The following is a 15,626-nucleotide window of genomic DNA, read 5'->3' on the forward strand; positions in this document are numbered from 1 at the left end:
TAATTAAGTTTATAAATAGATTTGATGGTAACCGCGAAAAACTAAACTCATTTTTAAATAACTGCAGCAATGCAATTAAATTGTCATCACCGAACCAGCAGGACATTTTATTAAAATACATTATAAGTCAATTAGAAGGGCGTGCGGAAATAGCATGCTCTATTAAAGAGTTCGATAGTTGGCAACAGTTAGAGGACTTCTTAAAGGCGCAATTCGGCAATAAAAAGCACTATGCTGCACTGCTCTCCGATCTTCAAGGATGTCGTCAGCTAAATGGCGAAACAGTCAACCAGTTTGCTCTTAAAGTTGAAACCTGTCTATCTAAATTACTAACCGAAATAAACATATCAATACCAACACGAAGAAAAGGCGAACTGGCTGGCCGCGTCGCTGCAATGCAGGACCTAGCTTTACATACTTTTGTCATTGGCCTTAATCCGCGACTGTCTACGGTGGTCAGGTGTCGCGATCCCGATACACTAAACGACGCAATTAACTTTGCGGTATCCGAAGAGAAAATATATCTAGCTTCTTTAGGGAAGAACACGAATTTTCCCAGCAGTAACTCTAATCATCATCGTTTCCGTCAACCTCAATCTAAAACGCATGTTACACAAAGTAGGTCGTATAATAATAACAATATGACAACATTTCCACCCAGGGCTGTTAATCCAATAGTATGTCGATATTGCAAATCTCCGGGCCACTCAATTGAATCGTGCCGAAAACGTGAATATAATAATTCCAGATTCAAAAACAATAATCATCAACCCAACTTACCATCGGTTCCTTCGGCTCCTTTTCGAAACCAACCGATTCACGCGATCTCCTCACCCGAAGACTATGGCGTTGATGAAGGGGACGCATCTTTAAACGAATGAAGGGCTCTCGACGGTGTCTCCCGAGCCCGAAGTTCCGACCATTGCTTCTAAATCCAAACGACACCACTGCATCCGCTGTATCCGCTGTATCCACTGCATCCACTGTATCCACTGTATCCGCTGTATCCACTGTATCTGACCAATCTAACCGACAGGGTAACCAGCCCCAAACTGACAGATTGTATTCCACTGTATCCAACCAATCTAACCGACAGGGTAACCAGCCCCAAACTGACAGATTGTGTTCCACTGTATCCGACCAATCTAACCGACAGGGTAACCAGCCCCAAACCGACAGATTGTGTCCCACTGTATCCTCTGTATCTATACACCATTCCAAGCCAAATCCTGTAAGAAATCCTATAAATACTAAATCACTTGCATCTACCATATCCAAAGATCATACTTCTCTCAAAACTCTTAATACGTCTTCTACGTCTACCCAGCCTAGAAATTCTATAGAATCTAACTGTAAGACAAATAACGATATAAAAATTCACAATATTTCATCAAATGTACTAAGAAAATCTCTACCTTATATCGAAGTCCAAACATCCATATCCACTAAACTATTAATGCTACTCGTCGACAGTGGCGCATCCATAAGCCTTATAAAAAAATCGTCGGTAGAAAATTCACCTGTAGTAGAGAAGGACATTGTCACTTTCACTGGAATAAATTCGATAAACAATCCTATGAAATCATTAGGTCGTATACCAATACAATTTAACTCACTGAGTCATGATTTCCATATTATTCCCGATTTAGATTTTCCTTACGATGGTATCGTGGGAAATGACCTTTTATCTAAAAATAAATCCAAAATCGATTACAAAAACGAAATACTTACAATAGGAACAGTTGAGATTAATCTAAAATTTACCGAACCGATTTATGTAATTATACCCCGTACTGAAACCATTATAGAATGTTCTGTGTCCAATCCAGAAATAAAAGAAGGACTTGTACTAGACCAAAACCCTGTTGAATCTATCCTTATCGCTAATTCCATTGTGAAAGTTAAACCTAATTCAAGAATCAATATTTCTGTTGTAAATATCTCTGAATCCCCCATTACTCTTAACTCAGATTTAAAATTAAAACTCACACCTATGGAAACACAAAACACTCACCAAATATTTCACACGTCCCATTCGGATAACACCGAAATCAACGCAACTAATCGAACTGACAAAGTACTAGATCTCCTAAGAATATCACACCTTAATAATGAAGAACGAGATTGTCTGTTCGATCTCTGTGCCAATTTCTCTGACATTTTTCACCTTCCTGATGATAAACTAACATGTACTAACGCTATAACACACGAAATTCCTACCACTTCCTCGATACCCATCAACACAAAATCATACCGATTTCCTGCTGTACACAAACCAGAAGTCGAATCCCAGATTAATAAAATGCTTAACGACGGAATCATCAAACCATCAACATCACCATGGTCGTCTCCAATTTGGATAGTTCCAAAAAAAATGGATGCCTCTGGTCAACGTAAATGGCGTGTAGTTATCGACTACCGTCGTTTAAATGATATTACAATTGGTGACTCTTACCCGATTCCCAATATTTCCGAAATTCTAGACCAGTTGGGTAAGTGCAAATATTTTAGTACCTTAGATCTATCATCCGGCTTTCATCAAATAAAACTAGCTGAAGCCGACGCTCCAAAAACTGCCTTCACCGTTCCTCAAGGACACTTCGAATTTACTCGAATGCCGTTCGGGCTTAAAACGCCCCCTCTACTTTTCAAAGATTAATGAACACCGCTTTATCCGGACTGTCGGGTATTCAATGCTTTGTGTATCTAGACGACATAGTCATCTATTCTTTTGATCTCGAAACTCACACTAAAGCCCTCACTAACGTTTTCGATAGACTCCGTCACTTTAACCTTAAACTCCAGCCGGAAAAATGCGAATTTTTCCGGAAGGAAGTATCTTATCTAGGCCATATCATTACTGACGAGGGTGTAAAACCAAATCCCGAAAAGACCAAAGCAGTCCAAAATTTTCCCAGACCCAAATGCCGAAATGATATTCGATCTTTTATGGGATTAGTTTCGTATTATCGCCGTTTCATCCCAAACCTATCAAAAATTGCTAAACCGCTTACAAATTTACTACGAAAAGACATCGAATTTATCTGGCAAAATGAACAACAATTAGCTTTTGAAAAATTAAAAAATTGTCTTACCACCGCTCCCATTTTAGCTTATCCAGACTTCACTCAACCATTCAACCTTACATGCGATGCCTCAAATCACGCTATTTCAGCTATTTTATCACAGGGCCCAATAGGAAAAGACCGTCCCATTGCTTATGCATCGAGAACACTCAACAAAGCCGAATGCAATTATAGTGTCACTGAGAAAGAGTGCTTAGCAATCATCTGGGGCACTAAAACGTTTAGGCCATATTTGTACGGCAATAAATTTAACATCTTAACCGACCACAGGCCCTTAAAGTGGCTATTTAATTGCAAAGACCCCAGCTCTAAATTAGTCAGATGGCGGTTAAAACTGGAGGAATTTGACTACAACATCGAATATAAAAAAGGTAAAATTAACAGCAACGCCGACGCTTTATCCCGATTCCCAGTCCATCCTCTCATTGAAAAGTCTAATCCCGAAAATAAATCAGGCCAAAACGAAATTCCAACTCCTAACGATGCTGATCTAAGATCCTCAATGGATGTTAACCCCTCTCTCCCGTTCAGTCCCCTCACTTTAGAAGACTTAAATATTGAACTCCCTACTAACTCTGATGGAGAGAACAGCAACTTACCTCCCATAGACCTCCTTGACGATGACGATCTATTTTCTAATATTCACGACTTAGAAAATGAAAATAACTTACCCTCATTAAATTTACAACATCCTATGCCTTCTTCATCTAAACCAGCAATCCAAGAAAAGTCACCTAACCAATCACAATCTACAGACGAAGCGAATCCTAAATCCCCACTTATTCTCAACGATGACTATAACGCATTCCTAAAAGCATTTTCGAATAAAGACGAAACATTTAACACGATTATAAATGAACATAACGAAAGCCTTCTCAAAAGCAATTCCAAAGTTATTCTAGTCCCAACATCAATAGACTTTGACGACTCAAACCCTTATCTACAAGATATCCTTTCTACAGTGGAAGACTCCTCTGACATACTTAACTCCGAAAGAGAACTTCATTCGTTTAAGAAAATAGAAATTAAAGGAAAAATATTTTATCTTCTTTTTACTAAAGTCTACTATTTCGATGACTGCACGTATCCAGACATATTTAAAGCACTTAAGTCCACTAGAGATGATATTGTTTTGACCGGTGATATTAATGAAATAGCTATATCTGATTTTAAAAACTCATTTGAGCAACATTCTTTTGTAAAAATATACGGTATGTTAATGTACCTATTCAATCATACGAATATTACAGTAAATATACATCACAATACCATTATATATCCAGTTCCAACCGAGATCGCAAAAATCCTGAAAGAAAATCACGATATCCCAATCGCTGGGCATTTAGGCTCCAACAGAATGTACAACAGAATTAAAGAACGTTACTATTGGAAAAATATGCGTGCAGACATTGAGAATTATGTGAAAAGTTGTAAGCTATGTCAATCAAATAAAGCCTTGCGGAAGATAAATCAAGCTCCAATGCAGATAACAACAACCTCTACACGTCCTTTTGAAAGAATAAGCCTTGACTTAGTTGGTCCTTTACCTGAGGCTGGGCTAACAAAACTTAAATTTATACTAACCCTCCAGGACGATTTGACAAAATTTTCTACAGCATACCCTATCACTAACGCCACGGCTGAAGAGACCTGCGAATGTTTAGTTCACTTCATTTCCCTATTTGGAATTCCAAAAACTATTCTGACCGATCAAGGAACTAATTTCACCGCCGAACTGTTTAAGCGCACTTGCGAATTCCTAAAAATTAAGCAAATATGGTCCTCACCTTATCACCCGCAGACCCAAGGTGCTCTAGAAAGGAGTCACTCGACCCTAAAAGAATATCTTAAATCTTACGTAAATGAAAACCAAACTAATTGGCATAAATATGTATATACCGCAATGTTGACATATAACAGCAGTGTCCACACAACTACTAAATTCACTCCTTACGAACTTCTCTTCGGTCATAAACCATTTATTCCAGATTCAATATTCGATTCTCGTCCCGACGTTACATACCCCGAATATACAAAAATGCTACACCATCGTTTAAAAGTATCTCGTGAAAAGGCGCTTCAGAACATTAACGCTTCCAAAGAAAGATCAAAAACTTATTATGATAAACACTCTCGCCCAATCCAATACAAAGTAGGCGATTACGTTTATTTAAAAAACCACGTGAGACTACGTAAAACCCTTTCACCACTTTGGAAAGGTCCTTACAAAATTGTCAAAATCCACGGCAACAACACTCTTTCCCTCCTAATTAACCGACGTCATGTCAAACATCATTATGATGAAATAAAACCTGCACATGACGTAGATTAAATTAAAATTAGTAGTTAAATTGTAATTAGTTCATATTTTCTCTTTTATCCTTATTAGTCATAAGTTTACAAAACATACAATATCATTTTCTGTTTTCGCTATTTTTCAGAATCTCTACAACTTGTAACAATATCGCCTTTGCAGAAGCTCAAAATAAGTATATAACAAACATCGACAGAAGCCCAGGTATTTTATTTGATCCTGTGGGCACATTAAGAATCATTAATGACCAATTTCACATTGTTATTCCTTCAGAAATAATCCCTATTCAACACCATCTTGACAATATTCATGAAGTGTTTAACACGATTAGATTTTACTGCAGGGAAAATGACGAAATAAGTATACCACGATGTCATAATATGTTACAACCTTTAGAAGCTCTTTACAACGACATTCAACGCGATTTTATGTCAATTTCTCATATAATTTCTAATAGTATAACAAAAAGATCCGCATGGTTTTCCGGTATAGGAGTAGTCTTTAAACACATATTTGGCACATTAAATGAAGATGATGCTGAAAATTACGATAAAGCTATTCAAGCTCTGTATAGCAATGACAAAAAGATTACTGATTCATTAACAAAGATAATTACAGTTTCTCAATCCGCGATCAGTAATGTTAATAACTCTTTGCATGAAATTAACCTGAACCAAGCAAAGTTAAATGACGTCGTTGACCAATTAAAAATGTCAATCATTAATGTAACCCATAAATTTAATACTGTTACTGTAGAAAATATGTTTAATGGTATTCTAAATGCATTACAATCAAGTTTATTTACGTTGTCCTTTAGAGTCGAAGATTTACTAAATTCCATTTTATTTGTAAAAAGCAATATTCTACACCCATCAATTCTGACACCGAATCAATTGTATAATGATATTGTTAATAATCTTAAGTTAATTCCTAAGTATAGAGATTTTCCTGTAAGTTTAGATATAAGCAATATACATACTTTTATTAATATAGCCGATTTAACATGTTATTACCTAAATAATAGAATAATGTTTATAGTTAAGCTTCCTTTAGTAGACCTACAGCAATTTAATGTATATAAAAACATACCTTTACCAACCCCACACGACAGCGACAAGTTGAACTCGTTTGCTATGATTCTTCCTTCAGAACAGTTCCTGGCTCTTAGTATAGATAGATTATCATATACTTACCTTAGTAATCTACATACTTGTAAAAAGATACTTACCGAAACTTACCTTTGTGAAATCACAGATGTCTACGCTGTACTTAATAATCCCTCCTGTGAAGTAGAAATTATCACCCAAGCCTTGTCATCAATTCCTGAAAATTGCCCTTATAATTTTATCTTTGGAGATGTAGATATTTGGCACAGATTAAACAATAATAAATGGGTATTTGTCCAAACAAAACCCTCAAAACTATCTATAGAATGTGATCACAATATATTTGAATTTGTAATATCCGGTACAGGTATCCTTAATATTCCTTCTCAATGTACAGCCTTCTTTAAGAATCTAAAATTAGTTGCAAAAACATATCCAAAAATTAATGTTCCCTCTATATCCTCAGACTTTAATATAATTAATGATAGTTGTTGTAGTTTTAATCGGCTTAAGAAAATAAATATTGATATACCAACTCCTAAAATTAAAAGTGTTAGTCTAGATAATTTAAAAACTTTTAAAATTGTATCCGATGAAATAATTGATAACTTGAAAGTTGTTGAAAAACCTAGCAACTTTAATAATCATGTAAGTTTTCCTATTATTAGTATATTATCTTTAATTGTATGTATCTCCTTAGTTTTAAGCTATTTTTGTAAAAGAGGCAAGTGTTCTAAAAAGCTCGTGGTTAATCCTATAACAGAAAATATTACAGATAACGATAATCCTGATATTGAACTTAGACCAGTTTCAACTATTCCGCGTTTACGCACTGAATAATTACTACCGGAAACTTACATTTTCCGTAAGTTTCCCTCTTAACCGGGGGGCTGTTATATACGTGTTATGTATGTAATAACCCTTACACTGGTGCCTCGTAAGCACTTTGAATTGAAGCTTATTAATCTCGAGTCTTCAGGGATCAGTCTCCAGTCAACATCGGGTCAGACCACTTGCCTTTTCTATTTCCACTGTTTCAAAATAATAAAGTGACCCTTTTTCTAAATCAAGTTCATATTTCCTTTTATTCTTTTTTTAAAAAGGCCCAAATAGAAAGTCGTATAACAGAACGATGTACCCGTTAGATCGAAATTTTTGATATGATGATTTTTATTTTCGGTTTAAGCGAACCGTGGCGCCGTCTATAGTGAGTTCTTTACAGAGACCCGTAACTATTCAAAGTTTCATATTACAATGAAAATCTTTGACAGGAGACGACACCATGCTACTTTGTACGAAGAAATTGAAGGTCAGCGGACCGCTCCAGCGGGTCAATTTTTAATATGATATTCAAAAATGTTTAATAATAAAGATGTTCCGTCCTTTGCATTCAAATAAACTTAGACTGAAGGATCGGTTAGCCTCGCTTCGCTAGTTTATTAGGTAAACAGAAGAATTCATATTGAAGTCAATTATTGAAATATAAAAAGATTGAAGGCAACCGTGGTTGTTTAAATATTTAACGTTTCTAGCGTTCCTTTGACGTTATTAAGAGGTGAAGAGCTTCCAACGCTGGAGTGTTTTGATTTGATAAAAAGTGCGCTATTAAATTGATTATTTATACTGAGAGCAAATATTTGCAGTCTCCGAAGGATTCTTGTAATATAGGTAATGAGTTTATTGCTTATTGTATAATTAAGACAAAATTTTAATTTTTTTTTTCAATGCAACCAGGGTGGCAAACAAGCTTACAGTTCACCTGATCGTAAACGATTATCTTAGCTTAATGACAGACGCCTGCCACACCAGAGACATTACAAGTGCGTTGCCGACTCTACCCTCAAACACCCCCAAGAGCTCTGGTCTTAGTCACCATTGGAATACAACATTGTTTGTAACCAGTATTATTTAGCTGTGATCTTCTGTAAGGCCGAGGTACTACCCCAGTCGGGCTGCTCCATATTTTGAGCAGGAGCTGTGCTCTACCTCACTTAAAAATCATTATCAACACTATGTATATATGATTTACCGCTATTGTCTTTGAAACTCCTGCTATTGCGGTAACGTTACTGACGCCGTGGTTACGGGTAACTCAGTTGGTAAGTTTTACCATCTTAGTAAAACCTGTAAAAGTAAAACTTTACTTACCTATATATGCCAATTATATAATTATGTTGAAAACATTTTGAAAATGTCATCTACAAGTATACTTTTTACTATATGTATTTCGATGTATACACGGTACATATACCAAAATAACTTTTGTTACAATTTTTGTCTGTCTGCCTGTTTGTTCCGGCTAATCTCTGAAACGGCTGGACCGATTTTGACGGGACATTCACTGACAGAGAGCTGGTGTAGTAGAGAGTAACTTAGGCTACTTTTATTTTAGAAATTTATTTAATTCATAACTTTGTGAATTAAACAATATTTTTTTAATTACATGCGGATGAAGTCGCGGGCACAGCTAGTCAAATATATATTTTGAAGTAAAACTTCTTTACGTACGCTTGACTTGGGGAGTAAGCTGGTGAACGAGACGAGAGCGTTACAAAAAGTTGACCGGGCGAGTCGAACGGAAGTTGAGTGATATATAAATTAGATGGCGCTAAAGAAGTTTTACTTCAGTCGTGTGTTCTAAATCACACTCATATTTTATTTTTTAATAAGCCCGTGTAACATTGGCTACGTCTGACGCCGAAACTACAAAACGGATTTGAAGAACACTAGGATTATTATAGGCTCCTTAGTATGGGGGATGAAAGCCATTTGTGTAATTGTAAACCCAGTCACGTGTACTGCTAATTATAAATAATTTCTTAATAATAAATTCAAAACTGTTCTCATAAATAACTATAGTTTAACCAACTACTACTATTTTATTTTCTTCAAAGAATTTAATTTGAAATTTTTCATCCACGAAAACAATTATAAGAAAATTTTACTTGCATAAAAATTTCATCGTCGCTTTGAACACTGCGGACGTGATCAGGAATTGAAATATTTTAATACCACAGATAAAAATATAAAACTAGTCATACACTGTGATTTCACTTGCGCTAAATTTCAATATTTTGAATATTCAATGTCAACTTCGAAATGTGATTTTATTAAAATCAAAATCAAAAGTTTTCTTCAATTTTCTTTCGAATTATCATTTTATGAAGTATAATTATATTGCTAATTATTATCAAATTAATTATGATAAAAGCAAAACTACCACCGATTGCCGGAACCACCTGTTACCACCTGCTAGGATTATTTAAAAAATGTCATACCAACTAAATTGTGAGCAAGGAATTTTCTTCTATACATATTAATGTAGGTAAATGTTTTAATATTATCCAAAAATCATCCACGTAAATAAAGACAAGTCGTATGAATTAACCAGTCCCCCCGTGACCATTGTTTCTGTGAAGTATCAGAAACGATAAAGTCCGAAAAAGTTATTTCATTATTGCGTATGAAATAAAGACAATATTCTTCATTCTTTCTTTCTTACTTCACCAAACAATTCAGGGAGTAATACTATACCTATTTTTTCAGACGGTGGCTTTGGATGAAGACGATCGTGTGGTGGTAGCGGTGTTGGCAGCCAGGGTGTCTGATGGCACTCGATGCAGGCCAGGAAGTCTAGATATGTGCATTGATGGGAGGTGTCAGGTAAGGAATAAACATATAATTTATTAAATTTAGTATAAGCACATCATTTAATCAACTTTAGTTAGGAGTATTTCTTGAACAATAAATATGATTCATAAAAAACACATACTATAAAGAATATGCTTACAATATTTTATTATTACGAACACAAGTTACTCCTCGATTCTAAGCATGGAAAATTTTGTTTTTAATTTTACACCTCAACTGTATTATTATTATTATTTTTTTTACCTACAACAAATGCCCAAATAAATGACAAATATTTTAATTTACATTCATAATTCTAAAATTACTTTAATTAACAATTTGATATTATGATATTTAAAACTTTGCGATTATTATTCTTATAATAAAATACTCCTGTCACAATGTTAGTTAAAATACTCCTCCTCCTACTGGCTGGGCAGATTTTTATGAAATTTTGTTTGTATATCGGGTCTGAGAATCGGCCAAAATCTAATTTTCATTACCCTAAGTTATAAGGGAGGGGGGGTTAAGGGGATTAATAATATGTGGCAAAACAACGTTTGCGGGGTCAGCTAGTTTGACTGTATAATTTGATAAATATTTAAAGTAAATTACATATCTCTATAGCAGTGACGAAAGACATTCCAAGAAAAAAATCTTGAAAAGTGTTAGTATAAAATAAATAATCTATAGAATTTAATTTGACATTACAATTATGAAGTAATTCCTTATTAGCGAATAAGCGAAAACACTTTAAGGGAAAAACAAAAAATACACAAACAGGAACGTTCACTGAATTCAAAATAGCTTTCGTTCAGAAATAAAACCGAGCAAACCTATTTTATTTACACTCGTATTAACAGGAAGGTCTCGAGTATTTTCCTATTCTCCTCTTTTCCTCAAAAATTTCAGAACGAGCACGCCCTTGTGGTAAAATCACCCTTGTTTACGACAAACGCGCTGTTTACCAAGATATGAGCAAATAAACATTGCTCCTTAGCGCCTTCACATAACTTAATCGATATGGGACGTGAATATTTTACAATAAATTTCCTCTCATATCTCATTTATAATGCGATGCGACAGTATTTGCACGTAATTTTATTATACAGCTGCAATACCGCCCTTCGACAGTAATTTTATCCTTACTTGGGTTTTCTGGAAGAAATGGCTAAACAGCCACGAGTCCGCACATTGTACTACACAGTATGTTAGTAATTAAATCTATGAATGTGTATTATGTATGATGATATGATATAATGAAGTGATTTTTCTTCATTACATATTTATTCCATATAGACTTCTATAAAAAAATTCCACTTCGAGAAATATCGGAAAATGTATGGTTATTGCAAATTCTTATTAAAATTAATTGCTTCATTCAATGCCTTCTATTTCGAGAATTTCTAGAATCCTGGACAGTATTTTAAATTATTTACCTATACGTTTATTAACAAATAAAACATTATCTTTTTTTTTTACGTATTTGGCAAAGTCAGCAGCTTTGTAAATAGTTCTGGACGGACACTTTCCAAAAAACTCGTCTCTGTAGCTCTACGTGTGTCCTGAATTTCTAAGATTACTCAACCAGTCCATACGTGACGGGGCGACAAAACAAATACTTATGTATTGGGCACCTATTTCTGCAAATTAGTCTGTGATCGTTCGTCTATGTAGCCAGCAACTTGTATATACATTTTTTTACACAATACACACAGGACATAAATAAGTTTTTCTTTATCAATATATTTTTTTTGTGGATCGTGTTACAATGTTAATGCGCTTTAATTATAAACATGTTAAACAAAAACTATTGAAATCTAATTGAACTGAATCCCCTTGTTCATATTAATTTGCTGAGCAACGGCCTCTATAATAGAGAAAGGCTGGATCTACGAGGTGCTACCGGTGACCTACATACACCCAGACCAGAAACTGAGGTAGGGCACAGCAGGAATTTCCTGCTCAAAATATGGAGCAGCCCGATTGGGGTAGTACCTCAACCTTACAGAAGATCACAGCAAAATAATACTGTTTTCAAGCAGTATTGTGTTCCTGTTGGTGAGTAAGGTGACCAGAGCTCCTGGGGGGATTGGGGGTAGGGTCGGCAACGCGCTTGCGATGCTTCTGGTGTTGTAGGTGTCTATAAGCTACGGTAATCGCTTACCATCAGGTGAGCCGTACGCTTATTTGCCGACCTAGTGATATAAAAAAAACTGATTTATACAAAACCAAATATCTATTTCGAATGACAATTGAAGCCATAAACGCCGGTGTAAACACTTCTTGCAAAACTACACAAGATTGGTTTTATCATTAAAAACTATTGATTTGAAAATCGACACCCTACCATTACTTAGACACTAAAGCAGAAAAAAGGATATAAGAGGTAAGTTTCTCAAACGACAAATGTTATAAGATGCGTAATTTTTATTATTTTTTATTTTTTTATTGTTGAAATATTTGAGGCGCGGCGTTAAGAGTACTCAATTTTAAATTCGGACATGTCATAAAGACAAGGCTGTATTGAGATCGTAAATCACAGGAAACATTAAACTTTTTAAATGTATTTTATTTTTTTTATTGTTTTAATAAACTCCTTTTCGCAGTTTTTATTATATCATTGACAAGTCAACAATATAAGTTTCAATATAACAATCGCTCTGTAGTGGTACGTGTGTCATGTAGGCACCTAAATACCGGTGGTTTGCGGGTTCACTCCCGCTCGGGGTGGATATTTGTATCTGTACAAATATGTATTTGTTTCCGATTAGGATGTCTGTTATTGTCAGTCTCCCCATCGTGCCTCGGAGAACACGTTAAACTGTCAGACCTGGTTGATATCATATAGAGTATACACCTGTTAGCAATTGTTACGCCTAGTAGATAATATATCCGCTGTAGGAAAATGAGGTTGTAAGCTCCGACCATTTTCTTGAATGGGTAAAGAGACCCAGCAGTGGGTTGTTACTCGCTAAATTGTAAAAATATGAAAAAAAAATGTTGACATTGATTTAATTTATTTGTCAAAGTCAAAGCAAATTGTTGTATAATTTTTATTACTGTTATGGTTAGCCGGATTTTAATCCAAACCTTTATTTATTTCTTTTATAGGTTAAGGAATGTAAAAATAATCATAATTCTTTTTATACCAAACAAAAAACTGACTTCTATTTACAACTACAAGTGTAGTTACAATACACGCTATTAAAAATAACTCTAAAAGTACTCGCTAAATGTCACTCAAATTTAAGTGAGACCAAGACAAGAACCAGCTTTTTCATAAAAAAAGAATCATTAAAATCAATACGTGCAGTAAAAAAATATTAGGTAAGTCACACATAAAAAGTACAGTCGAATTGAAAACCTCGACCTTTAAATAAGACTTTTATTTATCGGATACCCCTATAAATCAGATAGCCATCTAAAACTTTATTATCAACCCCAAAACAACAATTATAACTTCAATTTATAATTATGTTTGCTAGCAAACAAAAACTATCGACTTTAGTTACATCGACAAGTAATACAACGTAAGTAGACGAAAAAAGTTAACAAACGCACTCGTCGCCACTACGATTTTCGGAGTTTCCTTTCGATTTCTATGGGATGATATCATCAGATCCTGGTTTCCTTATCACGTTACCACTCTTGAGATATGTCCTTTCTAACAAAAAAAGAATAAGCAAAATCGGTTCATAAACGACGAAGTTATCCCCGAACATACATTATATATATATATACGTTCGAATTGAGAAACCTCGTCCTTTTCTGTCCGTTAAAAAGTTGTTCTGTATCAAAGCGTTCCCTAACAATCGATTCGAATAACATTTCATTTTATTCAAGTTAATTTAGAAAATTATACCCGAAGGAACACTGGGTATTAATAATTTTGTGAATATTTTAGTTTTAGTTTGTTATTAATTTAATTTGTTTTTGTTAAGCCTTCATGCTTTAATTATATAATTTAAGCTAAATATGAATTTCTATCTGCGTAGACAACTACTATTAATTTGAAATGTTCGTTATGGTTGGATATCTTCTGTTATAACTTTTTTTTTATGCAACTAGATTGGCAAACAACCTTACGACTCGCCTGATAGTAAGCGATTACCGTAGCTTATAGACGTCTGCAACACCAGAAGCATCCCAAGCGCCTTGCCGACTCTATTTTCAGTTCTCCCCAGGAGCTCTGGTCACCTTACTCACCAATAAGAACACAAAACTGCTTGAAAACGGTGTTATTTAGCTGTGATCTTCTGTAAGGTTGAAGTACTACCCCAGTCGGACTGCTCCATATTTTTGTAGGAAATTTCTTGCTGTGCCCTACCTCAGTTAATTATTATTATATTTTTAATTATTTTGTTCTAAGAAGCTCTTGTAGTAAATAAATGTTGACTATAACTACTGTTGTTGTGTAATGTAGTCGTTAGTATGGCTTCGTTTGTGACTTTCGTTCGTTGGCATGATTTGTGTTGGAATTTGGAATGCGCTTCCGGCTTCCGTTTTTTCCAAGTAATTATAACTTAGGTATCTTCAAATCAAGAGTGAATAGGCATCTTCTAGGCAAGCGCGTATCATCTTAGGCTGCATCTTCACTTACCATCAGGTGGGATCGCAGTCAAGCGCTAATCCATATATTAAAAAAAAAGTGGTTAGAAAAATGTCTATTTATGATGTGGGGCTCTCCTCACCAATTCTCAGAGGATAATATGTAGAACACAAGTCTTTTTAAACTTATTTTATGTGCATTATCACATAACTTTTTACTAGGTATACCCATTTTGATGATTCGCTTTGAAACGTAAGTTGGTGCTCGTCTTGTGGTTCCATTTAAATTGTATCGAAGTCTGACGAGTAATTATTGAGTTACTGTTAATAATGCGTATTTGATTAGACTGTTATCGACTGCTACCGACTGTAATTGAAGTCGATTATTTTGGAGTTTGCATCAAACACAATTATAACCAAATAATCATTAGTACAAAACAATAGCCCTATTATATTGTTTTAACATAATAACTATTATAAATTATATGTTATCTATTGAGGCAGTTCGTGACTGATGAAATAATGGACGTTGATTTGAATTTAATGAACTTGAGATTGTTTGTGTTAATTTTTAATTTTCGTTTGTTAATTTTCGTCATTTGTATTGTTTTAGGAAACCAAATATGTTCGAAAATGTCTCGAAAAAAATTTCAAAAATCTGTAATCTGGAGTGAAATTTTCTATATTTTTCCTTCATTAATGATACTTATATCCATCAATTGAGCATTCACAACCTGTTACAGATAATAATTCTTCATTCATCTTACATTTATATACATATTTTTATGATCTCTGTACAAAGTTTGAATGTAAAACGGAGTTATATGAGCAGTTTGATTCGCGAAGTGTGGCACTAAAAAGTTTATTGCGTTTTCATAATATTTCATAGAATTCCGTCGCGTTACTTCGAACATAATGCAATTTAAATGTAAAATAAGG

The 15,626-nt window shown here is 34.6% G+C and overlaps 1 protein-coding gene across 1 annotated transcript in view; it reads left to right on the forward strand.

The window, feature by feature from the left end:
- The window catches only part of LOC123664382 (protein madd-4), a 147,732-nt gene that overhangs the window by 28,336 nt on the left and 103,770 nt on the right, over nt 1–15,626 (forward strand). Inside the window, exon 5 of the mRNA XM_045598927.1 lies at nt 10,053–10,169. Within this exon, the coding sequence (XP_045454883.1) occupies nt 10,053–10,169 (117 nt within the window). The remainder of the gene's footprint in view (nt 1–10,052; nt 10,170–15,626) is intronic.

This window comes from Melitaea cinxia, chromosome 22 (assembly GCF_905220565.1).
Source record: "Melitaea cinxia chromosome 22, ilMelCinx1.1, whole genome shotgun sequence".
Taxonomy (NCBI): domain Eukaryota; kingdom Metazoa; phylum Arthropoda; class Insecta; order Lepidoptera; family Nymphalidae; genus Melitaea; species Melitaea cinxia.